Below are 27,628 nucleotides of genomic sequence, written 5' to 3'. Positions count from 1 at the left end.
GCAGCGTTTTCTTCGCTCCTCGTGCGGTGTGTCATTTCTCGCACGAGATCAAGGATGCTTGCGGATTTGCTGGCAATACATGTTGGCTCTGATACAAGTTGTGATAAAGGGGAGTTGAAACGAGCGTCTATAAATTCTCCTGAGTCTTTGCTGACGTGCCTGTCGGGCGGGCAATACATGTGCAGGGCGGGCGATGCGCTGTGCACCATCTCGGCCAACAGCAGCACCTTCCCGGAGCCCTTCGACACGCCGTTCCCCAAGCGGCTAGCCTTTGTGCAGCGGCGCTTCTTTGCGGGCCGCTGGAGCGACCACATCACCCTGCTGAACGTCTTTGGCCAGTGGGAGGAGGCCCGCATGCAGGGCGAGTGCTCCGAGGCCAACTTCTGCGAGCGCTTCTCCGTCTCCATGCCCACGCTGCGCATCACCCACGATGCCAAGGCGAGTACTTGTTTTTGGGGGGTTGGGGGAGCATTTCTTGTGGCAGGGCATTGAATAAAGTGTAGCGTATTCCTGCACATACCTGCACATTTCTTAGTCTCTTCTCCTCCTTTACACTCCTCCGCCAAAAAGGACACCTGATGTGAATTCCTTGCTCCAAGAACGTTCAGTTTTGCAGCCAGTGAATCTCGGTCGTGCACGGGAAATTGTGGAAAGCATACACTGCCAGTGGTGTGCGTGTTTTGATTTTGGTGATCCATATTATGCCGGTCTTTTTGGGCATACTGAAGCATTTCATTCATTGTTTTAGAACCAGATCAAGGAACTCTTGATGGGGGCTGGATTTCCTGAGATGGCAGTGGCACCTGAAGCATACAACTTCAATGGGGCTGACCCTAACCTCGATGTGGTGAGTATGGATAGAAAGAATACTTTGTACTACAGTCTGCTTCAAGCTAGGGTAATGTAGACCAAGTCGTACTTATTTTCTGCTTTCTTAGCCCTAAGTGCATTTACTTGGCCTACTTGCACTGGGCAGACTTTTAATTTTATTTTCGGCATAGCCATGGGCCTTGTTTTGAAATACAGTGTAGACCATTTATAACGTAACCGCTTATAGTGCGGGACCGGATATAACGCGGGTTTTTGCGACCACCGGTTTGCCTCCCATAGAACTCAATGCATAAACATACCGCTTAATTAAGATGCGGTTGGCCGAAGCACAATACCGTTTATAGTGCGGTTTTTCGGCGGGTCTGCTGATCGACCGGCGCAGCTGAGGCATCGTTTTAGGGTAGCAAGAGAAAAAAAAAAAGGATGAAATCGGCCATCTGACGCAGCGTGCACCCCTTGCCCTCCTCTAACGTAGACACCCCCCCCCCCCCCCCCCCAAAAAAAAAAAAAGGCACCCTATAGTTCGCGCGTATCTGACTGATAACCACATCTGACCTTGCTTGATGCACCTCGGAAGATAGCGACAGACAAGATCCGCGCGCGGCACGTTGATTTTATTAATCGTGAACCGCATGGCCCGTTTTCGCGCACGAATCGTGCACATCAGCGTCGGGCGTGTTTTTTTTTTTTTTTTTTTTTTTTTTTGTGCTCGTATCGACGATTCCGCGCTCGCGGTGGCTTCTTCACGTGGCAGTGGGAGGAGCCTGACGACTTGCACCAGTGGGGAGACGCGTACCTAATGGCGGGAGATTCGAAGCGCTCCGAGCCGGCTAGCCGCGCCAGAGATGTTTAGGCTTACCACCGCGCTATTTTTTGATGAGCGCTTTCACAAGCAGCGTGGATGGCAGTTTATATTCCAGTTTTCGCCCACATTATTAGCTCTTTTCTTGCATGAGCATCTTCGCTTGCGCCCCGTGCGGCATTTCAGCGAGCGGTTAGAAGCGGTCGCTGGAACTTACTGGAACTGCCTGCACCGCTTCACGGCCAGTGCCGACGCCATGTTGCCGCCCCTTACCGCGCCGCCCACACCACGCCAGTTGTATCCGTGCTGGCGTGCACTGCACGTTTTCGCGATACCAAATCTACCACTCGGTTCACGCTTTAGAACGTTGTTGCAGATAAGCCACCGCTCTTTCCCTTTCGGAACATTCGAGCCGCGCATAGCCGAAGATTTCCACCACCAGTACGTTGCGCTGATAAGCAGCCGCCTTCGTCAATCGTGAACACAAGGTGGGGTAAAAAAAAAAAAAAAAAAAAAAAACACTCCCGCTGGCGTTCTTATCACGTCTTGCGGCATCTGTTCATAGACGCTAAAAACGCAGCCATGGTCTTTCAAAACAAACACAACGGAAGTTAAAGCCGCACTCGCCGTTTTGAGACTGCGCTTTTGCCCTGCAGCAGCGGCTGATACTAAAAATAATACGAAATATAGACCGTGCCTTCGTTTTTAAGCGCTGTGCGTTTGAGTGATGATAAATATAGGTTGACTTGAGAGATAGGTGGCGATGTGGTTGAATTCTCTCATGTTTTGGTTATAGTGCGGTACCGCTTATAGTGCGGATTTTTGCGGCTCCCGCGACATACGTTATAAGCGGTCTACACTGTACTCAAATTTGGGCAAAAAATGCAGCAGTATGTGTGTTGCGACCTGCCGAGCGGGTAGCTGCATGATGATGTAAAAGGGTGTCCTCCTACACTTGGTGCATAGGCTGTTATCTCCAAGGCCAGTATGTCAGTTCTACTCTTCCTGTGTGCCAGTGTCTGACCTTGGAACAAGAAGAGCAAAAGTGACAGACTGAACGCAGGAAAACTGTGATTTAATAAATCTGCACAATTATGGGGAGGGAAACCTGGTCTAAAGGGGAAGAAATCTTCATCTCGGTTTGCAGTGCACAATTTTTGGAAGCACCCTGAACATATTCGAGCACCTAATATAGTGAACTTTTGGCCCAGTCTTGTCATGCTCGTTTTTAGATGTTTGCACCCGGGCATTTGTGATGGTGTTAGCTGGTACTCACAAGCAGGAGCAGTGTGGAGTTCGCATAGCTGTAAGACGTCCATCTAAGAGCTGCAGTTTGTCTGCTGGCGTGAGCACTTTACTTGGTCAATACAAAAAAAAATGCTATGAGGCTTGTCTTGCATTGCAAATATACTATCAGTTGCGCATTGGCTTTAGGGAGGTTTTGTTCATTGTGCAAGTGAGAATTATTTTGAAGCTGCTAATGTATTAAATTCACTTCGCTTGCTAACATTAATGTTTTTACTGTTCCTGAATGGTGCCTCTTGCTTGGAGTTGCACTCTCATTTGCAGAGTGCCTGTAGGATCTTCGACAGTCCTCTTGTTTTCATTGTTAAAGGGGTCATGAAAAGAAAATGTATTTGCCTTTGCTTGATTTGTTCTGGTTGAGCAACCTTTGAATAACTTTAATCTGAGATATTTTCACAATTCATTGCCTCTCGAATTTAGGGGACGTTTTTGAAATGCTCATTTTGAAGGTGCATCTCAAGCAATTATGCCATACCCTCGGTCGGCAGCGCAACTAGCAGTGACTTCATGTTAAGAACATTAGAAAGTTAAGCGCCTTTTGTGTAAAGCTGTAAACTTGATATTTTAAAAGTAATGCATCCTTTATCTGTTGCCATAAACAGTTTCTATGTGCTTTGCCGGTGGCGCGACTGCTTCAGTTGTCTGCCAACTATTGTAGCAGAACTAGAACCTGCTGGCTGTTTGCACAGTTTTCCTGCTGAACTTCACGTTTTTTTGCCGAATTCTCTTTGGAATCTTACCTTTGTCGTATCAAGCAGCCCAAAGCCACTCATGCAAAAAAAAAAAGATGCTGCACGCGATTTGAACTTGCGGCTATGGGCTGGCTTGCATTGGGAGTCAGATGCCGTAGCCACTTGACCGCAGACGTGAAGAGCGTGCGTGGCTGAAAAATGTGGCATAAGAGCTGGTTCGTATTTATAGTCCAGCACTGCGGTCTGTTTTCATAAGTTCTAACACCCAGAGCTTTAACCACCAACTGTCGAAACAGCGTTAAGTATTTTCTAATGCAGAAAACCAATCAAATGGCGTGATGTGGTGAGACCCGGCGATGCTTCTTCTCACTCATTATTTTTGCGTTGGGAGACCACAAAACTGGTTGTTTTTAATTTATGACTTTTCGAAGTTCCTTCGATAAACATGTTCGTGCAATAAATTACCATTTTTAAAAGCTATTGGTCATTTATCTCGTCAGGTCAGGACGTTCGCGTTAACATACGGGAACTGAATTGGACTCCCAACCCACATATGATCTCCTGGGTGATACTAGGTGTCTCAGCATTGAAGGTTGTAGCATCTGGAATTTGAGCTGCAGGTTCGTTGTGTGCACTTGACAAGCTGGCGGGCCTCCTCTGCATGTTTAAGTTATCCTTGTACGTCAATGTTGAGGTCGTCGTCTTCTACATTGGGCAGCATGTCGTAGAGCATGGTACAGTCTAATTCCACTACAACGAAGTCCACTTCAACGAAATTTCCGCTTCAACGAAATATTTCCAATTACCCGTCAGCTAGCCATAGAAGTCAATGCAACAAAGTCCTCGCCACAACGAACCATTTGTCTGGCTTGCTTTCGCTTCAACGAAATTTTTAATCATTTGGGCTGGGTTTGAACAATTATTTTACAATAAAATAAGCATAGCGCCAGCTATCTGTAACTTTTTATACATTCAGGACGCTTAGTTTCACCGAAAACATGCGCGGTGCGCCCCCACTCACCCACAACCATAGAGCCCAAAACAAAAACAAACCCAGGTGGACGCCATTGTTTGATGGTGATAACGATGCGGCGGGCAGTCTTTACATGAGGCGCAAGCCTGGTTCGCCTAGCCGGAGCTATAGCCAATCCGTATCCAGTTGAAATCGCGCGAATGTGCTCTGCATTTGGCGCCGCACCGTCATGTATGCGTTGTGAGCAGCTGTTGTTGCAGTTTTCCTTCAACAATTCTTCACAGTCAAAAGCATAAATAATGTTATCGTGTTTAGTCGCGAGCGTGCGGTCGCGATAAATGCAAGCAAGCGCGGCTTGCCTGCCAAGGTCAGTTGCTGCAGTGCCTAGTCAGAGGATAAGATAAAGACAACCGCCTAGCAGCTATCTGCAAGTAATCAGCTCGGTGGAAACGCCTTGCTGTACAGCAATACGCTTTGTGCCTGCATTTCTTCATTTCTTCACCTCTCCCCTTCTCCTCAGTATCACGCTCTTTGTGTGCTGGTAAAAAAATAGATAACCACTGGTATGTTTGTTACCTGAATAAACACGACGTTACTGCGTGTCCTTCCTTTTTCTAAACACTGTATTTTGCTGCCAATATGCGGAAATATACGGGGCTATTTTTCTTGCCCTTCCGTGCTGTGTTGGTGCACACTACTCCTCAACGAATTTTCGCTTCAACGAAATTTTTTGCACGTCCCGTCAATTTCTTTGTAGCGGGATTCGACTGTAGTCGGCTGTCTTTGTAGACAGGCTCAGGTTCATCTGCATGGTTTCCTGGATAGCTGTGTTGTATGCAAACGTGACTTATGGAAGAACTTCATTCCTTATCTTATGGTCAATGTCGATGTACATAGACAGCTTATCCGCGATTGTCTTATTCAGGCATTTGGATTGTCTGTTCATTTGGGTGGGTTGCGCTGTAGTTCTTCAGTAATCTGTGTGGCTTGTGGGCTAGATGGGCCCAAGCGGGCCGTTGTGGGATACAGGGTGTTTCCCCACGCCCGGAAATGACCCATCCAAAATGCCCCAGAGAGGTTCGCGGCGTCCACGAGGGAGATGCCGCGACGAGTTCGACTCCCCGACAAAAGCTCACGATTCAAAAATTGCGCGCTTGTGAAGCACCACATGCTGAACACAAAACAAACCTTCATGCGCCCAGAAAATGCTGCGGCGTGCGAATAAAACACCAAATGTACTACTCCTTTCCTGCTCTGGGCTGTTCCGGCTGGTTTCGGCGGCATGCGAACAGAGCACCAGACGTACTCCGCACTCCTTCCCTGCTCTGTGCTGTTCCATGACTTCGCCATCGTGCTCCATGGTTTTGTTCAGCCGTGCTCCGACCTTTTCTTGTGCTCCTGGTGCGTGGTGTGCAATGGGCGAGCACAAGGTGGTGGAGGATGCGTTGATGCACATGGAAGCCGCGCGGCAGGGTGCACTTCAGTGTTGACCAAGTGGTTGTACGCTACTGGCGAAAACAAGGTTTGGGCGGTGGACAGGGGGTCGCCGTGTGTTTCGTGGGCCCACAGAAGGGAAGTTTCCCGATGTGGGAAAAGAAGTTTTGGAGGCCTTGACGGCACAAAAGACGGTGCGCTGTGGCCCGACAAGGAATGTGAAGTGGCGAGCGACTTTAGCGAGGAGCACAGCTCCGATGGCGAGTAGGGGGCCACTAGCATGTTGTGAATAAAAAAGAAATTTCATTACATAATTACCTACGTGTTCTTGCTAGAAAAGTCGCGCTTTAACGGCGCTTCTCTTAGCATCTTTATTGTACAAATTTTCAACGTTTAAAAATCCGTTGCAAACTTTTTCCCACGTAATGAACCCTCCCCCATATTTATGCCGAATCCGCCTTTTTCACTGCGGTGTGGTGCCCTCTTGAGGTAGCGACGGAAAGCAGATCGGAGGTCAAGGTTAGCTCGGTGCGTCGTGGTTGTTGCCTTCGGCGTGAGCGCGTTGTTTCTCGACGCTCGAAGAGAAGGTAGCTTTACGTCTCACCTAGTCGCTCTTTTTTTAATCTTATACTTCCCCTGACGACTGCAACTGCATCAGCATGCAATCGCCAGGGGAGAAATTCATACCGGGAGGCTTTCTTGCCGTTACCAACGGCTGGACGGACTTGGCCCGGTCGACCCTAGTTACACGGGCGCAGTTAACCACGGTTAAGTGAACCGGGGTTAGACGAAACCGCAGTTTGTTGCATTACACGGCAGACGAAACTGTGGTTACCCCGCTAACCATGGTTAATGCAAACTGAGCTCGGTCACCTCAGTTCAGTCGCGCTAACCGCAGTTCCCGCAGCCGCAGTGCTCAAAATCGCGCAAGTCAGTTCGGACGCAAGTGGCGCGGCGCATCAGTGAAGGCGAAAAAAAAAAAAAAATCACCTGGCGTTCAGAGGAGACGAAGGTTCTCAAAAAGTGGGCGCCCCAACGCTGCCCCCAAGAGGCGCTGGCGTTCTTTGCGTCGCTCTCACAAGCAGCGCGACTCGTCAGCAGCGGCTCGTTTCCCGATCCACCCGATCAACTACGACAAAAGCCGTGCTAAATTTGTAAATTACGCACGTCGTCCGCCACAAAAATGGATAAACCAGGCAATCATGATGCGTTTTCAGCACTCTGAAACGATCGGCGCGCACGTTGGCCGTACCTGTGAACACGCCGGCGCGCCTGCCCGCACGGAACTGCAAGCGGCTCGAACCGGCCCAGACCACGGCAGCAACAGCTTATCACCGCTCGTCGAAATCAATCTGATCGCGGAAAAGAACTTCCACATGCGAGAAAGTGGATGTTAGTGCGGTCAAAAATTGTGCTATGGATTGTAATTTGCAGTTGTAGAGATAGCGGCGGTCAAATATCCACCGCGATGCTAAGCCTAAAGTTCCCAACACCGAGCAGACCTGAGCAACCCAAGCCGGTGACGAGCAGTTGGAGAAGCCCCTCTTCTCGCCGCGCGCGAGTGCGTCACGTGTGGGTCTGAAGCGACTGCTTTAACGATATTTAGTTTTGTCTACACTGCTTCTCTTTTGTTTTTCCTCGTTAAAGGGACACTGAAGTGAATTTGTCAAGCTCCCGTTTTTGCTTGCACTGCGTAGACTGGCTCAAATTAGCACACTTTTCATCGTTTATCCGGTTGACAAATCGGTAATTATTTTACAAAGCGCGAAAGAAGAAAAACTACCATGCGCGGTTTGCGGCGGCCGCACCAACTAAGGCTGTGACGTTGAGAGGAGGGGCGCCGTGATTGGACGATGCCCAAGGTTAGCAATCACATAAGTTTCGGTTTCGGTTTCGGTTCTGTAAAACATAACCAATGGCTTTGTTGGATGGGCATTCTCAATATCTCAGTAATCATCGTACCGCGCTTCTGCCATGTTGTCGGCTGTAAAATGCACAAGATAAGCCTCCCAGGACGGCTTGTAGTCGTAGCATTCACTAGCCGAGACCTACGCAGTGCATGAACGCCCTCCGCGTACCCGCAGACGCCCAAATGTCATGCGCTTTTCCCCCATATTTGGAGCTTGCCTCCCTCATGCCTGTATCGTAAAAAGTGTGTTCGCACCAGGCCAAGGGTCTGTTCATTCTGGCCTGTGCCCACTGCCTGCAAGCAGTCGGTGCTTATGGCAACAGCACGCCAACGAGAACTCGCTAGCGCGCCAGTGCCAGCCTGCGCGCGTTTTGTGAACTAGTTCGTGTAGCCATGAACGTTGCGGCCTCAAAAAAGGTGAACTCAATATAGAAAACATCGGCGGAAAACAAAAAAGTTAACTTACAAAAAAAAAAAGCACGTACCCGCGGGGATTCGAACTCGTGACTCGCAAAACATTTGGGGTGAAATCCTAGCGCCCCAGACTGCTAGGCCACGGAGCGGGACGCGAATGCCTGGCTAATATATGGTATATATTGTACAACCGGTTTACACTTTTATTTAGTTTTGGCATTTCAAGCCGCTTAGGTGACTATTTGTTGTACTGCGATCGTGCAGTAAGCGTCGCCCGAGTTTCCACAGTAGCTCACTTCTAGCAATTGCATTTCGTAGACGGAAAAGCGTTCGCAGATGCGTAGTCGTGCTGCTGACCGCTGTGCTTGTTCGCCCAGCGCAAAAAAGTGCTTCCCGCGCCCTAGTTTTACGCTGTACGGTAAAAATATCAGTTGATTTTATTTGCTTAGTACCTATGTTGACTTCGCTGACTCTTCTCCCACCTTCAAGAGGCCTTATATTTTCCGACTGGCGTACCAGTCAGCGAAGCGTCGCATGTGCAGCGCTTGTGTGAAGCGACCTTGACTTGGAGCTAGATACAGTGTACAAACAAACCAAGTAAAGAAAGGCACATTCTTCCATTCACAAACGTGCCCTGGCTTCGTTTCAACTAAGCGAACGAATTGCGACCAAGCAATTTTTTTTTTAACCTCCTTGGTTGCGACGACCCGCCGGCGGCCGGCGGACGAAACGCTGGGCCGACTGACTCTGTCGGCCGGGGAGCCGTGCAGTAGCGCAGCCGTGGCGCAGCCAATTGCCAGCTCATCCCCTTCTGACGTCACACGAAAACGCCACAGAAAATGGGCGAGCGTAAAGAGAGGAGGACAGCGTTTTCGAATGAGTTTTTCTACTAAATAAAATCGCGTAAACGCGCCTAGAGTGGTCGAAACATGGCCTGGGGACTCCGGACTACAATTTGCGCTAGTAATCCCGCAATGTTTACATATCACTTCAGTGTCCCTTTAAGTTAGAAGTGCAGTAATTTATTTTTGTTACGCTCACAACCAAGTGACCGCGGTCACCACAATCGGAATTTCGTATGTAACAGACAAAACCGCAGTTTGTAATAACCGCAGTTAAAGTTTCGTAACCACGGTTAAACTTGACTGCGGTTACTTCCGCTTCCCATTTTCAGACTGGCGTCTCACAGCCCTAATCCAGGCTTCTCCGCGTTGCCTGTCACGCGTAGCTGATTGGAAGCGCAAAAAACGTTTGTTCTTGTCACCCTTGGCCCAAAAGGTGCACTTGTACGCAGCACACGAAAGCGGCATTGCATTCAAACGACACAAAAGTTGCTAGATATTTGCAGTTCACGTTGCCGACGATGCATGGGTCTCAGCCGAGTATCGGTGGACGCTGCAGACGGATGGTGCGGTGGCCCCCCAAACAGTTTCTAGCGTTCACCGCTAGGGCTTCGCGCATGCACTGTGGCGTCTTGAAAAAGGCGGATTTTCTGAAGAAAAAGTGGGTTCATTACGCGAGTAAATACGGTATGCCAAACGCTGCCGCATCTGGCACAAAGACGACCAAGGTGGCAAATGACTGACATCTCGATAAGTGTGCTGTCTGTAAACCTAGGTAGCAAATAATCTATTGCCGATGCTCTGTTGCACATGATGTGATAGCAGGCGGGAAGAAAATGAGAGCTGTTTACCTGGGGTGGATGCAGCACTCCTAGTTAACACTTGCAATGAATGTCCACCACGGCTATAATGAAATAGTGGTTATAATGAATGAATCAGGGTACTGCTTCGATTTTGTTTTGTAAGTTTAGCTGTATTGCAAACTGGGGCAAACGAGTGAATTTGTTAAGTTAATTAATTTGTTAATTATAAATGGTTGTACTATTGAGCTAGCCTGCACAGTTCTGTGACTTCTTGAAATTTGCAAGACTGTTTGATTGATTGATTATAATGTTTAATGCGCCAACGCTATGCAGGCGACAAGGCACGCCGTAGTGGAGGGCTCTAGATTAATTTTGACCACCTGGGAATCTTTCACGTGCGCCGCAATCTCTAACACACAGGCGTTTTTGCTTTTTGCCTCCATCAGAAAAGCGGCTGCTGCGGCCGGTAATTTAACCCACGTCCTTGTGCTCAGCAGCACAATGCCATAGCCACTGGGCCACCGCGGCGGGTAATTTACAAGATGTGGCGGACTTTCCAGTGCGGGGTGTCAGTGTATGCCATTGGATTACAGCAGCTGTCGGCACCTGTTAAAGTAGGGCTGAAACACTTTTTGGACTTTAAAATGCATAGGAGTTAGTAAAATAAAAATGTTTTCGAGGCTGGTACATCTTAGTATGCCGTCTCTTTGACACAGCAGGTTTGTCCAGGAGGCTACTTGTTTGGTCCCCGTAATAGTATGTGTATTCTGAATGTGTTCGTGTGTGTGCACTACAGATGGTGGCTCTGCTGGTGCTGGGCCACTACCCCAACATTTGCTACCACAAGGAGAAGCGCAAGGTGCTCACCACTGAGAACCGGTCGGCCCTCATCCACAAGACGTCAGTGAACTGCACTAACCTGCCCGCCTCTAACAAGTTCCCCAGCCCCTTCTTCGTCTTTGGGGAAAAGGTGAGTTCGCCTTTGAACATGCTGCCCCGACCTTCCGAGTTTTTTTTTTTTTTTTTAAAGCAAACCTTTCTACCTTTGCCAGCCAATGGTTCTCCCACGGCGTGCGGGACAATAAACACCTAACGCGGCGGCGGAGGCGGGAGGGGGGGGGGGGGGGGGTGAGGGGGGGGGGGTCATTTACGGAGCACACTGTAGATAGCACGGCGAATTTATTCAGCGTTCCCTGCGCGAAAGTGCCGTGTCGGCAGTAAGACTTTGTGGTCTGCTTGAGCGACAATTGTTTTGGGTCGGTTTCGCCACAGCTTCGTGTCCATTGCGCGCTTCCTTCACACGGATTTATTAACCTGTTCAACAGCACCTCCTGGGTAACCCAAACCCGACGGAATTAAGTGGTCGTACGGCAGAGATACATTAAGGATTGGTTTGCAGGACGGGAAAACAAAATGTAGAGACCGCATACAGACATCTGGTCACTAGAGAAACACTACCTTTTGCGCAGCTTGCCACGAATGGGACTCCTTTTCTGAATTGGTTAATACCAATTCGGTTGTGTTTTTTTAAAAGGTATTACAAAAGGCTAAAGGAGCAACTGGTTCTGATAAATAGCGATTATAAAAGTTTTTTCAGCTTTCTCAAAATTCTCAAACTTACTAAACTAACTAGTTTTAATCGGCATAAATGGGAATCACTAAGGTCACATGCCAAATTGTTTCGGTGTGTGCACTTGTGTCGCGCGGTGGTGTAGCACCGAGCTAGCACATCAGGATGGCTAGGTTCCGCTATCTCGCCCTTCGAAAGGCGCTCCTCTCGTTTTCTTTCTGCCGACGCACGGCTGGGCTACAGTGGCGGCGTCTGCTGCTCTAGCCCGGTTGTGGCCGACTTTGCTGCGTTCGGGACACTGCCGACGCAAATTCCAGGTAACGGCTGGCAGAATCTCTGGTTTCACTCTTTGTAGAGCCACGTGTGTGAATTCAAGTGACGTCGCATGGGCAATTGTTGTGGGTGTCATTTGAGGGGGGACACTGGTCTTAATAACTTCTTTTAATTTTCAAGTAAACTTTGTGAAAATTGTCAGTCATTCTGCTTTTTTCCCACTGATTTCAAATATGCCATTATTTTTTCAGTTCGTCAATTAGTTCCCAAGATAATAAGAGGTAATTAGCCATTTTTGGTCAAACAATAGACAAAACAGTGTTGGTCATAAAACTGTAATCTCTATATTTTCCAGTACTGTGAACCCTGGTGAATGCAATAATCGAAGCAATTTTTTGATGCATTGCTTGGAACTAATTTTACAACTCATTAAACTTTGGTGGCAGCAGTGGCAAGGAACCATTTTGAGTGCCCATGTCAAACGCGCGCGTGTTTGCGTGTGTGTGCGCGCGCGTGCCTAAGTTGTGGCATGGGGAAGACGCATTTTGTGTTGTATGGCTTGTTACAGATCCGCACCCGGGCAGTGTCATGCAAGCAGATGACCATGATCTCACCGATCCATATCCTGCTGTTTGGGTGCAAGCGCGTGGAACTAGTCAATGGAGTGGTCCAGATTGATGGCTGGTGCGTATGCCTGTGACGCATGGTTCATTATACCGTATTAACTCGCGTAATGAACCCACTTTTTTTCTAGAAAATTCGGCATGAATTTGGAGGGAGGGTTCATTATGCAGGAAAAAATTGCAAGAGATTTAAAAGTTGAAAGCTAGAAGAAGCGCTGTCAGAGCCTTACCATTTTCGTAAAAACATGTACCGCCACATTGGGTGCCGCGGGATGCGGTGTCACCGAACTTCACGTCCGCGCCACTCGCTGCCCGCACTTGCTCAGTTCGCTGGGTTCGCCGTTATTCGCTTATCCATGCTTGTCTCCGCTCTGTCGAAGACGCCGAAGACTCCGTACCGCTTCCGAGAACGAGCGAAGCCGTCGCTGCCGTGGCCCTGCTATGGCGATACTGCAGTGCCATTGAGGGCAGCGGTCTTGTGCGTGCCAGCTGTTTAGATACCGTGGAGCAAGCAGTCACCAGCAAAGCGTTGTGCTCCAAGAAGCAGGCTACACTCAAGCAGTTCTTTTGCCCCAATAACTGATTGTTTTCTTTCCGAGAAAGTGTCGTATCAATAGTGAACATCAGGGTGGTAAGAGCTCAGCGTTATCTCGTGACTCCGTCGGCAAGATTGCTCTCATATAAGTATTTTTTTGCTTCACTTTCTATATCAAATTTTTGCTATATCGAACGATTTTACAATCCTCGCGCTGTTTGATATAAGCGGGCTTTACTGTATGTAATTATCTAATCAAATTTCTTTTTTATTCACAACATGCTAGTGATAGAGCTGTCCTCCTCGCTGAAGTCGCTTGCGGCTTCAGATTTGTTGTCGGCCCACAGCGCACAGTCTTCCGTGTTGTAAAGGCACTCCAAAATATCTTTTTCGACACTGGGAAACTTCCTTCTTTGGCCTCACGAAACACACGGCAATCTCTGTTCACCACCCAAAAACCTCTAGTTTTCACCCGTAGGGTACACACAGTGGGCCAACACTGAAGTGCCGCCCAGCCGCACGGTTTCCATGTGCATCAACGCATGCTCCACCACCTTCAGTTTAAAACTGGCTGTGTAGCTCATCTGCTGGCCCATCATACGGCATGCACCAGAACGCAGCTGAACAACAAAACACGGAGTGTAATGGTGACGTTACGGAACAGCAAGAGCAGAGTACGGTTAGTGCTTTGTTCGCACGCCGCCAAAACCAGCCGAAACAGCAAAAAGCAGGGAAAGAGTGTGGAGTACGTTTTGTGCTTTGTTCGCACGCCGCAACGTTTCTATGGCGCAAGAAGGTTTGCTTTGTGTTCAGCAGGTGGCGCTCTACAAATGCGCAATTTTGGAATTGTGAGCCACGGCATTCGCGCTCACATCTCTGGCTACAGTTGAGATTTCTTTTTTGGAATGCGTTTTCAGCATTTCTGCCCGTACTGTAGCTTGATATCAAGTTACTGCGATCGTTTATGGCAGTGGTTCTCAGCCATGGATGTGTCGGGTGGACTGGTGGAAGTGATGGGGACCCCTTGCAGCGGAGGGGAGGGAGGGTACGTAGGTAAATTAACACAACTGGAGCGTGAAACAGGTGCCTTTTATTGCTACCAAAAACATCAAACAAACGTGCCACGCACAGTCGCGCTTAAACAGAGTTGCATATCTGCAGCCACATTCAACCTGTTTCGGTATTTGCTTTTCAAGTATGCAAGTCTGGAAAAAAAAAAAAGCGGGTGAGGGTTTTGCGGATCCTAGAAATGGCTTCGCGAACCCCCATTTGAGAACCACTGGTTTATGGCATCAGCAACCATGCCGAGATAAAAACAAACTCCTGCTGCATTTTTTATTCAATGTGACAAAAAAAGTAAATTCTCAAGAAGAAAAGTGGGGGGAGGGTTCATTACGCAAGTGGGTTCATTACGTGAGTAAATACGGTAGATTTCCAGAATGGGTGCAGTAAAAGCTCTGCTGGTGCGTGTCTTGTTTTTGAAGCGACAACATTTCAGAAGCAGGAGCTCGTTATTTTTTGGCAGACAGATAACACCAAGTGCTTGTAGCTGCGGCATAGTGGTGGTATCTGGAGGCTGGAGAAAGGACTGTCAGACATTTTTTTTTTTAGCCAGGGAGACAGGTCTCGTGCTTTTCTCTCTTTCCTGCTCTGTGCTCTGGAGCGTGGCTGACACATTTAGCTGTGACAGCGCAAGCTGGTTAGCACAAAGACTGGGTAAAACAGGTGTTCGTTAAAGGACCTTTGCAATGCTTTTCTTTTAAGGCACTTTTCAGGCATTACATATGTCTCTTCTTTCTGTCATGCTGAGATAGATGTAAAAAGAAGGGTCAAGACCGGTGCAGACATAAGAAAGTTATTCAATTTTCGAATCTATAATTACAAGCAAATGCAGCACTGGCTACGTCGTCACATTCGAGGCTTCTAGATGTGACCATACTGTAGGGGGCCCCACGATTGACCGGGCTCGTGCATTTGCCATTGTATTGACCAAGTGAGCCCAGATAATGCTTCATTTATTTTTTTTGTTTATTTATTATTTTTATTATATTATTCTTTAAAGTAAGCATAACAACTTTATTACAGACTCAAGCAAGAGAATAAACAAATAGAAATACGTATTTACTCGAATCTAAGCACCCCCCCTTTTTTTTTTTCACAACCGCGATGCCTTAGATTCGAAAAACCTGAATTACCCCCCCCCCCCCCCCCCGCTGCCACTTTTTTTCGCGACCGTATCTCGACAAGACGGGCGCAAAGGAAAATGTTTTATTTGGCTGCACACATTAAACCCACCGCTTACGTCTGATACCCGGTCACCCTCACTACCATTTGAGTCCGTTGTGCCACTTGGGCTGCCGCTCTCAGCATACCCCAGCAGGTCATCTTCCGTTCCATTGAAGTAATTTGTAATGGAAAACCTCGTAAATGACTTGGCCACAATGTCAACTCGGGCACGCTTCCACGCATCTGAAATCCACCATGCGATGGTTGCTTAGATTTGCATGCAAACTTTTTTTTTTTTTTTTCCCTGAAAGTTGGGGAGGGTGCTTAGAATCACAAAAGTACGGTAGTAATAGAAGGCAGTCACTATTGCCCCGCTTCGAGCGCTTGCGTGTGCTCCCTGCCTATTCTTTCCACGCGGGGTTCTATGATGTACTGATGTGAGCATTCCATTTTGCGCTCTTATTTTAAGCCAGCGGACGTGCCTTATACATTCTTCGCACACTCGTGAGTCAGGGGGGCGTAACCATGGTAACGACGCTGTCAAGAAACGTGGTGAGCCTGTGGTGGTGGTTGTGGTGCCCTGACTGTCGCCTTGTTTGCCCCAGGATCAACCTGAAAATGGATCCCCAGGTTGTGGCAAATGTGCTGTCCCTGCAGCAGCCGGTGGACAACCTCATCATTGACGTGGCGGCTGACCCCGAGCTGCTGACGCAACCTTCGGAAGAGTTTTCCAGGGTGGTGAGCACTGTCAAGAAGCTCTGCCGCTTTGACTCCATCCAGGTTGGCACCGAGGGCAAGGATGTCACGGAGACATTTTGGTGAGCACTACTGGCCGTCATAGGCAGTTGTGTGCTAGGTAATCCTGCCAGTTTTGCCTGCCTGGAGAGTCCCATGGGATTGCAGGAGTAGAAGTGCCATGCTGAATGCTTCACGAGTACAGCTCTTTGTGCCGTGCTAAGTGGCACTACCTATTTGTTCGCATAATGAAACCCCTTCCCCCACAAAAAACTGGCACAGAGTTGATGGTACGATCATCGCACAAGGTAAATTTTGGCCATATGTTCAGGGGGCTGAAAACTGAACATGATTTGTTCGTAAAAAAACTTGTGGTGGTGGCCTAAAGGGCAATAAAAGTGCACCTTAACCCTGTATGTCTTTTTGGTAGCATTGATTAAGCTTTTCAAGTTGCTGTTGCCAGCAGTGGAGGCAAATCTCAGTAGGGAAGTGTCGGCCAGCTCTTCCAAAGGATGGTTGATGGCTTCAACCTGAGGACAGCTGTGTATCTTGTGTAGTGTGTAAACATGAAACGAATTTTCTACAATGGTTTTTGTATGTACAATGAAAATCCAGGGTAGGAGCAAGCTTCTTTTTTTTTTGGTGGAAGCAGCCTTCTTCAGCATAATGAAAGCATTGTGAGGCCGCGGTCAACAAAGCTTGTGATCCTAGATTACTATTCTGAAGAAGGCAGCTTTTCACAGACTCTGGAAGGTTTATATTTTTTCTGGAGATAATGATCTTGAATGCAAGTGATTGCATGAACAAAGTTGCTTTCACCCTGGCGTTACCCTGTATACTGTGTTTGTATTATGCCTGCAGCTGTTATAACAATGGTGTCCAGGCTACAAGGGATTTGACAGTGGTATAACACATGACCCTAGGTGATTTTGAAGCAAGAAAGCAGTTATGTTGCATATTTAGGGACCCTGTAAAATGCAGAAAACATACCTTGACTTTTACAAAACTGCTTTCTGGGTCCATTGCTCAGCCACATTTTATTTGTGTTAGGTAAGCAGGACTGGTAACAGCTCATCATTGCATTATATCATTTAGTTTGAATTGCATTTTTGCGAGAGCTCCTCTTGTTTAAACCACTCTTAAAGGATGTGTGTTTAGTTCTTGAATTTAGGTAACGAAGAGTCATTTTTCTTTTGTGTTCGTGTGATGACTATTCATTCCGTCATGGCATTCGTCAGATGTGGGCAACCCTGTGAGGGCTGAATTTTTTTCTTCAAGAACGTGTATCTGTGGTAACGTTCTGCAAAGATTGCTAGTCATCACTTGAGGTGTCCACGTATGAGGAAATGCCATGCGTAGGCATGCCGAAACCACAGCTTGCATGCGAATGAATGGCAGGAAACAGACAGAAGACCGATCCATCATATCAGTTCTAGTTACCTGCCGCTGTGCAAAGCCATATCTCAATTCAGGTTCTCTTATTGTGTGTTGGTCCCTTGTGAATTTAAGCTCTCTCCACTTAAACCAGCCGTATGTAAATTACAGGAAGCATGCTCATGGCTAGCAAACTGCGCGGTGCGCGAACCAGGATAAAATCTCTGAGAGAGCAGATGGTGCACGTTTTCCTGGAGCCCTGTGAACCAGAGATAAACAAACGCAGAGTAGTAGTGGCTACTGTGTGCCGCTGCCTGAGCTGAGAGCTGCACCACATTAAGTATCAGTTCCCTTTAAGCCTGGAAGGTAGCGACACAATGTAACAAAGTCTGCGCTACTCCGGAGAGGTGACAGCACATCGAAAGCATTCCGTGGAGCTCAAACAGTGGGGTATTCAAATCCTCAGTAGGTGCTGTAATATTACGGCAGCGTACCAGAGGCATTCTTGTGCACTTTGTGGTTTCCATTGTGTTTCTCATTACAGTAGCCTACCGATCAGGTTTTCGTCTGGGCAGTGTGCCATTGAGCTCATTCTTTTTCTGCTGCAGCGGGACCCCACAACCCATGCGAAAGATGCCTCGGCTGAGCACCATTGGCGGAAGCCCTGGCTCTGGAAGAGATTTCTCGAACAACTCTCCTGGTGGCTTCAGAGGAGGCTATCGAGGTGGATTTGGGGGTGGCTATGGGCCTGATGGCGGAGGCAACTTCAGAGGTGGATTCAGGGGTGGCTACAACAGTGGGCGTGGCTACGGCAACGGTGGCGGCCCTGGTTATGGAAACAATGGTGGCTACAGCCATGGAGGCTATGGTGGCTTTGGCAACAGGGGTGGCTACATGGGTGGAGGTTACAGCCCACAGTCAGGGTGGGGTGGGGGAAGAGGGCGGGGAGGCTTCCGTGGAGGGTGGGGGGGCAACCCTAACATGCCCGATTTCTGAAAGGGCTGCATGTGTTTGGATGTGTTGTCAAAAGTCAATAAAGACATTTGAGCTTCATGTTTACGCTCTATGCCAGTGATTCATTAAAGGGGTCGTGAAGAGAGAATGCATTTGTATTTGCTTTATTTTGTCTGCTTGAGCGAAATTGTAAGAACATAAATCCCAAATATTTACACAATTCATTGCTTCTGGATATTAGGAGGCGCCGTTGAAATTCTCGTTTTGAGGCTCATCACAAGCGACCATGCGCGCACCGTCGGTCGGCAGCGCAACTAGAATGACGTCACGTCAAGTACATTTGAGAGTTCAACGTGGTTCAATGTTGTTTGTGTATAATGTTCTGCAAAGCTGCAAACCCGACATTTTAAAAATAATGCATCCTTTATTCATTGCCAAAAAACAGTTTTCTATCCACGTGAGTGGTGTCGGGACCGCTTCAGTTGTCTGGCAACCATTGCAGCAGTACTCAGACTGGGTGTTTGTACAGTTTCTAGCCCGTTTCCCTGCGGAATTTCACGTTCTTTTGCCAAATTCTCTTCGAAATGTTACCTTTTTTGTATGAAATGGCCCGAGACCTCTCAAGCAAAAAAAAAAAAAAAAAAAAAAAAAAGCAGTTCTCTTGTGCGATTCGAACTTGCGGCCTCCGGGCCAGACCAACGTTCGGCCAGCCTGTCGGACACTTTATCCACTACACTATCAACGTGAGAAGCGTGCGCGGCGAAAAACTGCTGCATAAAAGCCTCTTCGCATTTGTAACCCAGAAGTCTGTCGTGTTTTCATAAATTCTGATCAACCCAGAGCTTTAACCGCCAACTTACTGTTGAGCGCTTCTGGAGAAAGCCAAAGCGGAGCGTATACAATCAACGACACAGCTTTAACAGCATTGTGTATTGCAGGAAACAGGAAAGCAATCGTCGAACTGCGTGATGTTGGGACTCGGCGACTCGGCACTGTAATGCTCCTTCTCGCTAGTTATTTTTGCGCTTGATGAGTGAATGATGGATGGGTTTTAAGTTCCGACTACTCGAAGTTCCTTTGATAAACGTGTTTACGTAATAAACTCTCATTTTAAGCGTTCAGTCATTTATCTCGTCAGGTCAGAAGTTTCACGTTCGCGCAACTCACATTACAGCTACCCTTTGTTTGGCGCTCTTTGCCCCAGCTGGCCTTGCGCCAAAAAACTCTAACCATCATCATCATCACATTACAGCTACTTGAGACAGACGTCGGCAAACTAGTGCAAGAATATCGGCTAGCAAAACGACAGAGTTTAGACTCGTGCAAAACAGCGCAAACAGCTTACGAATGCCCAGCTTCGATTAAATGTGGTTACTTCTGCCTACGCCACTCGCCGGCGTTGTTTACTGAAAGTTCGACCATGTTGATCAGTCGTATCCAAGGAGGTTAAAATTGCAATTTTTTTTAACCTCCTTGGTCGTATCAGAGATCAGACATCGCCCGTTCAGTTGCAGGGCGGGTTTCATCATGGCGCCGATGTTGTAGCTTTATCTGACCCTTTGCAAACCCGCTCTATGCCGACATAGTGTGCGAACGAGGGAGAACTGTGATTGGCTGCTTACTGACTTACTAAAACATCACTTCACGAGTTGAGGAGGTAACTGCATTTGTTTTCCTATTTGCCGATATCTGGCAACGAAATGGGTATGCATTGTTTGTTTATCAAGGTTCCACTTTTATAAGCGCACACACAACACAGTTTTTTTGAAAATCTCTTCACGACCCCTTTACTGTGTTAGAAAACGAATATTTACTTGCCTTGTGTGTGCTGTCAGAGAGAAAGTGAAGCTTTTTTATGCCTCCTGAAGTCCCTTTTCACAGTGGCATAGTTGCCTGGAGGCAGGTAACAGGGGAGCAGCAGGGTCGAAGTGTCTAGGTATCGTTTGCATTCCTCACGGAAACAATTCATTAAGCCAATGAGTGACAGTATGAAAGTAACAAAGATAAAGCAAATAAAACCAGTTGCTTCATAGCATCAGCACTTTGCAGACATCAGAGATGGAATTCTCAAGCTTGTCCATTTTATGATCAGCACTTTGCAGACATCAGAGATGGAATTCTCAAGCTTGTCCATTTCATGTCTGATTCCAAGTGTCCATTTCAAGCGAGCCCTAAATGGTATTGGGCCTGTTCGATTTTCCACTTCTGGCTGCCCGAGGCGAGAGCCGGTCATTCGTTTTTCTCGGGCAGCCCGAAACGTCACTTCCGGCGGCGCCAGAACGTCTTCGATTTTTCTGGGTCGGCAACTTCTGGCTCCTCGCGAGCCGCCCGGGCGTTCGTGGTCTGGCGGCGAGCGGGCACCGATCTGGCAGATAGCAGACGACGCTGCTAGCAAACGACAAAAGGAGAGCGGCACGGCCAGTTTCAAAATAAAATTGCGAATATTTTTCGTTATTTCGGGTTTGATTGTTTGGAGTTTACTTGGAGAGCGGCACGGCCAGTTTCAAAATAAAATTGCGAATATTTTTCGTTATTTCGGGTTTGATTGTTTGGAGTTTACTTATTTGATCTGAAAAATCATTTTTGCCCACATTTCAGTTGATTTTTCTTATTGCAACACCCGTTTTTTTGAACGAGAAGTGAGATGACATACGATTCGCCCCTAAACGGTCATTTGCGGTGCGTCTTCTGGCTGACATGGAGGGCCTATTTCAGCTCGTGGGCGAGGACGGCGCCGCAATTCTAGATGAAGGCATGTCTCTGTTTATTACTTCATGTAAGGGGTTCTAAGCGAGTACATTCGTTGTCCGCGCCTCATGAATGAAAGTTTTTTTATTCCTTCAGAAATGAAAAAAGCTCTCCCGCAGCACTTTGCGTAGTCGGCGCTGCCATGAAAGCCGGCGAACACGTCAATGAACACTATAGTCCGCAGATAACCTGGAGTACGATGGAGTAAAACTTCTTGCGATTGTAGTAACTCCCTTCGGACTCCGAGGGTCTAGAAATACGGCACCCATAAATCGCGCCGATCATGTCCGGCAGTCCTCCGCTTCCTCGACGAACAAGTGTGGAACGCCCGCTTGTTTAGCTCCAATACTGCTCAGTCAGGCCAGAATATTTCCCGTCCGCTGATAGAAATAAACAAATCAGATGACTCGGTAGACTGCGGCATGAACAGATGACTCGCTCATGTCGCATCGAATTCGTGATCATGTACATGGTTCACTGTGTACCAATGCACGACAGGGCAATCAGAACTGTCTTCTGGGCAGGCATTTCGGGGCGTCCTCGCAGGCCTTCGGGGTAGAATTCGGAGTGTTGAAATTCGGCGACCAGGGCTGCCACTGTACGTCGCGACAGGCGAAACAGTCTCCTGAACTGGAACTCCAGGTAGGTCGGCACAGCGTTCTCCACGTAGAGGGGTATGCAGTACCGTTCTTCCCGCTGAACCATTGCGAGGACGACGCACACATTGAAAACGTCGGCTTCGCAATCGTACTCTTCATCTTAAAGATGACGGCGGTTCACAAACAACGCGTCGGGGAGAGCAGCGAGCGCACTTCTTGCGTCGTCTGACATTGTGCCGCTGAAACTGTAGCAGACGACCGGAAAAAAAGTTGCTCCGCAGCGCTCGTCGCAGCTGGGCTCGGTCCCGGCTTCCGGTATATCCCGAAGCACTTGAACAACGTAATCATGACGCAACATCCTGCGCGAGAGCAAGCTTCTGGCAGCCCGCGGGCTGCCAGAACGCCTGTAAATCGAACAGGCCCATTGATTGCGAGGTTTAACGTGCCAACGCTGCTCCAGATTAATTTTGACCACCTGGGGATCTTTAAAGGGACACTGAAGTGATTTGTAAACAATGCGGGATTACGAGCGCAAACTGTAGTCCGGAGTCCCTGGGCCCTGTTTCGACCACTCTGTGCGCGTTTACGCGAATTTATTTAGTAGAAAAATCAATTCGAAAATGCTGTCCTCTCTTTACGCTCGCCCATTTTCTGTGGCGTTTTCGTGTGACGTCAGCAGGAGAGGAGCTGACAATTGGCTGCGCTACTGCACGGCTCGCCGACCTTCCGCGACCGAGTCAGTCGGCGCACCGTTTAGTCCGCCGGCCGCCGACGGCTCTTCGCAATTCGTTCGATCAGTTGAAACTAAGCCACAACACGTTTGGGAATGGAAGAATGCGCCTTTCTTTACTTCGTTAGTTTGTACACTGTAGCTAGCTCCAAGTCAAGGTCGCTTCACACAAGCGCTGCACAAGCGCACATGCGACGCTTCGCTGACTGGTACGCCAGTAGGAAAATATAAGGCCTCTTGAAGGGGGAGAAGAGTGAGCGAAGTCAATATAGGTACTAAGGAAATAAAATCAAGTGATATTTTTACCGTACAGCGTAAACTAGGGTGCGGGAAGCACTTTTTAGCGCTGGGCGAACAAGCACAGCGGTCAGCAGCACGACTACGCATCTGCGAACGCTTTTCCGTCTAAGAAATGCAATTGCTAGACGTGAGCTATTGTGGAAACTCGGGGGACGCTTACTGCACGAGCGCAATACAACGAATAGTCACCTAAGCTGCTTGAAATACTAAAACTAAATAAAAGTGTAAACTGGTTATACATTATATACCTGATATTTTCCATTGCCGCCAGCGGCCCTTTGTGGCCTAGTCGTCTGGTGCGCTGGGTATGTCACCGCAAGTGTTTTGCCAGTCACAAGTTCGAATCGCCGCGGGTTCCTGCTTTTTTTTTTATGAGTTAACTTTTTCGTTTTTCGCCGATGTTTTCTATACTGAGTTCACCTTTTTTTGGGCCGCAACGTTCATTGCTCCACGAACTAGTCCACAGAACTCGCGCAGGCTCGCACTGCCGCGCTAGCGAGTTCTCGTTGGCGTGCTGTTGCCATAAGCACCGACTGCTTGCGGGCAGTGGGCACAGGCCAGAATCAACAGACCCTTGGCCTGGTGCGAACACGCTTTTTACGATACAGGCATGAGCGAGGCAAGCTCCAAATATGGGGGAAAAGCGCATGCATTTGAGCGTCTGCGGGGACGCGGAGGGCGTTCATGCACTGCGTAGGCCTCAGATAGTGAATGCTACGATTCCAAGCCGTCCTGGGAGGCTTATCTTATGCATTTTACAGCCGACAACATGGCAGAAGCGCGGTACTACGATAACTGGGATATTGAGAATGCCCATCCAACGACGCCATCGAATCTCAAACATGTTGTTTTACAGACCGAAACCGAAACTTGTTTGATTGCTAACCTTAAGCATCGTCCAATCACGGCGCCTCCTCCTCCCAACGTCACAGCTTAGTTTGTGCGGCCGCCGCAAACCGCGCATGGTAGTTTTTCTTCTTTCGCGCTTTGTAAAATAATTACCGATTTGTCAACCGGATAAACGATGAAAAGTGTGCTAATTTGAGCCAGTCTACACAGTGCAAGCAAAAACGGGAGCTTGACAAATTCACTTCAGTGTCCCTTTAACGTGCGTCAAAATCTCATTTCATCATAGCTCCCACCGTGGATGTTGTTTTATGGATGCCGATGTTCTCGCAATATCTGCGCCTGCAATGTGTCCTATGCTCTGAGATTTGCTGCCGAGAGGGGCAGCAATGCCAGGAGGCTGTAGCGTGGTATACGCCTTCGCAGTGCGCGTCGTAGAGTCGGAGAAGTAAATAAACTGTGCAGGACTGGTGTTACTAGAAAGCATGGGAAAGATGCTAAAAATCAGTGCCCGATGATAGCAAAGCCGGGTGCAGTGCATGAAGTGCCCAAAACAAACGTTTCTAATTTGTGGTTGAGCATACTTCTTAGCTGAGTGAAACTTGGAAGGACTGCAGCTTTGCTCTATAAAAGGGGACAAACATGAGGCTGTCTGTTTCCCTCCCGCATCGTAGGCATCTCGCCATCTGTGCAACACACCAACCCAAACCGCTCGACCACGAATGACAGCAGTCCGGTCGCATCGGGCTGTGAAACGTCCACGTTGAAATCTGGGACCCCCCGCCCCCAAACGCACACATAAAAATGACAGCGTGGAGGTAGACTCGGTGCTTGGCGAGGACAGTGATGTGATAGCAGCAACAATTGCGCCTAACTGCGCCGAGAGGTAAATCCTGCTACATCCTGCTACAAGGACTGATTTCAAGCAATCTGCGCCAATCTTGCGCCGAAGCTTCGTTTCGCCGGGCTTCCTCGATGTGGCGTGCTCTTTACGCCACGAGCGTTGAAGAGGAGGGAATCTTGGAGTGTTTTCTGCTCGCGAAAACGCGCCGCGCACGCCACAGGCGCGCTGCCGGCGGCGGCAACATGGCGGCGGCTTCGGCCGCGAAGTGGTGTGGGGATCTTGAGTGACTGCTCAAGGCACACACGAAGTTGCTTGTGCGGTAAAAGAGCTTATAATGGGGGTGAAAACGGTACTATAAACCATAATCCGCGCCGCTAGCGAAAGCGACCATGCAATATCTTTCGGGGTAGTAAGCCTAAACATCTTCTCTGTCTGAGCCAGCTGGCTGTCTTGAGCGCTTCGAAACTTCCGCCATGAGGCGCGCGCCTCCCCATTGGGGCAAGTCGGCAAGCTCCTGCCACTGTCGCGCGCGTCGCGCGTCAGGTTCTTACCGAGGTAGAAGGTGCCGCGGGCGCGATATCGTCGATGCAGGCGTGGAAATATCGCGCTCGCAACGCCGACGCGCACGAATTGCGTGTAAAAGCGCGCCATGCGGATCACGCTTTACTATGTGCTATGCAGTAAATCTTGGCGAGTTAGCACGGGACCGGGATAATTGGAGATTTATGGGTGAGGCCTTTGCCCTGCAGTGGCCGTAGATAGGATGGTGGTGGTGATGATGATGATGATGATGAAAGCTTGGCAGGAGTTCATGTGACTAACTCCGACGGGTAGAGATGGAGAGGGAATTGCAAGGGTAGCTAGCGGGAAAGGGGAAAGGGACGAAAGTTCAAGAAGGCCTAATTTGGGACCAGCTGTAAGCCGCGGTTCATTGAACAGTTTTGAGCTTCCAAGAAAGTGATCTTGCTAGACTCAACATGTCGTTCAGGAGGAACACTACAGGAGCGCTTCAGGAAAGCATTTTATGATGAAACTTTATTTGCAAAGCTACTCTTCGTGAAGAATGTGGTCGACGTTTTCACTTATTTTTTTCATAGGTGACCCTCTTTCACAAGCTGGGTGGGCGCTTCATGAAGACAGTCTTACTGCTCAAAAAAGCCAGAGAGTTGCCATTGTTGCAAAGCTAGTCCCCTGCAAATTGGAAAGCGAGTGTAGAAGTCGGAGAGGACATGTAGCATGCGATTTCGTCTTGGGAACCCGGAGAGAAACATACATTCAGGCTGGGCGCTAGAAACTTTTACATAAAATGCACTCAGTACATTCTGTCATGTGTAACTGTGTTCCGTTCATTATGGTTTTACGAAACTTTCTGCAGCCTACCGATTGGAATGCTACCCCGATAGTCATTTTTAAAATAACACTTCAAGTTCTTTCATGATCTGTTGGCTCATGCAGTGAATGCATGTACACACTCGCACGAACTCTTTTGGTGCTTGTCTTGAGGCATTTCATAGTCACTGCTAAAAGACATCTGGGCGGCAGAAACTCGTCTGCACCGAAGAAATTTTTCTTGTTTAATCATTTCTGTGTGCCCAGGATGCTGCTTTTGGGGCTCCTCTCGGTTGTTTTGCTCCCCTTCTAAAAAATTTCCCAAATCTTAAAAGAGTACTGACACTAAATTTCTCCCTTTCGGTTTTTATGCTGTAAGGGATACCTAGTGGTCCTGTAATTACAAAAATCGAACCAAAAGCTGTCAGACGCCAGCGTAGAATTAATTTTTACGCATTTATTCCAATCAGTTTCAAATTCGGTCGTCGCGCGCCAAACAGCCGTTCAAATGCAGGACGGCGAATCTTACGTCACGGTTTCCGTGACGTCAGGGACGTTTGCCGCATCGTCTGCTACGATTGCACATTGTCCGCACTCGCCTGCGCAGTCGACATGTCTGAATCGTCAGACTCGGATCGTCAGACACACAGACAGAACTTTATTTGGCCAGATGATTAGGCCGGCGACGTCTTCGCCTGCGTCCGTTTTGTAATATCACTGCGGCTCGAACCGGCGCAAACCGCGATAGCAGCAGCTTGTCGCCACTCTTGTAATCAATCTGATCGCGAAAAAGAAGTTCCACATGCAAGAAAGTAGAGGTTAGTGTGGTGAAAAATTGTGCTAGGGGTTGGTATCAGCGCTGAATTTAAAAGCGGCGTTCAGATATTTGCCGCGACGGTAAGCCAACGCTGACCGGCAGCGGAAGTTCGGCGCTCTGACCCAGCACTGCCGGCACCGCGGTGCGGCGAGCGGCCGAAAGATGGCGCCACCTGCGCGCTAGAATCAAAACAGGCCACGGCAGATGTTTTGGTCACCGATCGCTGAAACGGCAATTATCGCCAAAATAAAGCTCCACATGCGAAAAAAGGGGATGATAGTGTGGTGAAAAGTTGTGTAAGGGATGGTCATTCGCAGTTGTACAGATAGCGGTGGTAAAATATTCGCCACGATACTAAGCCTAAAGTTCCCAGCACCCACGCTGACCCGAGGAACGCCGAGCCCGCTGGCTTGGGCGACAGTTCTTGCGGCCGCCGCCGCGCACTAACTCAGTCTACGTTTAGTGCTGCATGTCGTCGCGCGGAAAATAATGCATCTTGGCGTCGGCGTCGATTTGCGCGGACGGGCTTCCACGAGTAGTAGCCGCGGTGCGCGTCGACACCGCGCACCGCGCGGTGCCGGCACCGTGCAGTTTTCGGCACCAGTGCAAGGGAACACCATGCGCCGGCCACGAACTGAAGAGCAAAGACGTTGAACACGCAAAGTGCGCGAAGTTTACAAGCATTGCTCACACAGGTACACCCACGTCCCCTGCCCAAACGAATACCACCGACAACAGCAGCGCAGGATATCGTTTCCGGTTCCGAAAATGACGTCACCCTGAACCGGCCAGACACGCAGGCCGATGTTTCGTCACGCCGAAAGCGATTTCGCTAGTGCTGCCGATTTGTGGAAGCTCGCGGCCGGGACAATGAAAATCGATTTTAGATGTGATTCCGGCATCGGATCGCTGCAAAAATTTCTGTGAGGCATCTGTACAAACTACTGAAGCCAATTATATCATTTTTTAGGCGTCAAAATTTGGTGTCAGTATTCCTTTAACCCTTTAACTGGCAAGATAAGAAAAAACAGGAAATTTTTTTTGCTGGTTTATTTCTTCTTTAGAGCAACTACAGAACCACCGGAACAAGTTTCATGATGTTTCATAAAAAATTAAAAAA

At 48.5% G+C, this 27,628-nt stretch overlaps 1 protein-coding gene across 2 annotated transcripts in view; it reads left to right on the top strand.

Moving 5' to 3' along the window:
- Mle (dosage compensation regulator mle) overlaps nt 1-18,453 on the top strand; it is an 84,571-nt gene extending 66,118 nt beyond the window's left edge. For both annotated transcript variants that reach the window (XM_077682303.1, XM_077682304.1), the window contains 6 exons: nt 186-438; nt 749-847; nt 10,802-10,975; nt 12,417-12,532; nt 15,838-16,050; nt 17,950-18,453. In XM_077682303.1, the coding sequence (XP_077538429.1) occupies nt 186-438; nt 749-847; nt 10,802-10,975; nt 12,417-12,532; nt 15,838-16,050; nt 17,950-18,337 (1,243 nt within the window). In that variant the 3' untranslated portion in view covers nt 18,338-18,453. The remainder of the gene's footprint in view (nt 1-185; nt 439-748; nt 848-10,801; nt 10,976-12,416; nt 12,533-15,837; nt 16,051-17,949) is intronic.
- The last annotated feature ends 9,175 nt before the right edge of the window (nt 18,454-27,628 follow it).

The sequence above is a fragment of the Haemaphysalis longicornis genome, unplaced genomic scaffold, assembly GCF_048455015.1.
Source record: "Haemaphysalis longicornis isolate Haplotype H1 unplaced genomic scaffold, Haemaphysalis longicornis Haplotype H1 scaffold_1, whole genome shotgun sequence".
Classification (NCBI taxonomy): domain Eukaryota; kingdom Metazoa; phylum Arthropoda; class Arachnida; order Ixodida; family Ixodidae; genus Haemaphysalis; species Haemaphysalis longicornis.
This window is presented reverse-complemented; position numbering and strand designations above follow the sequence as displayed.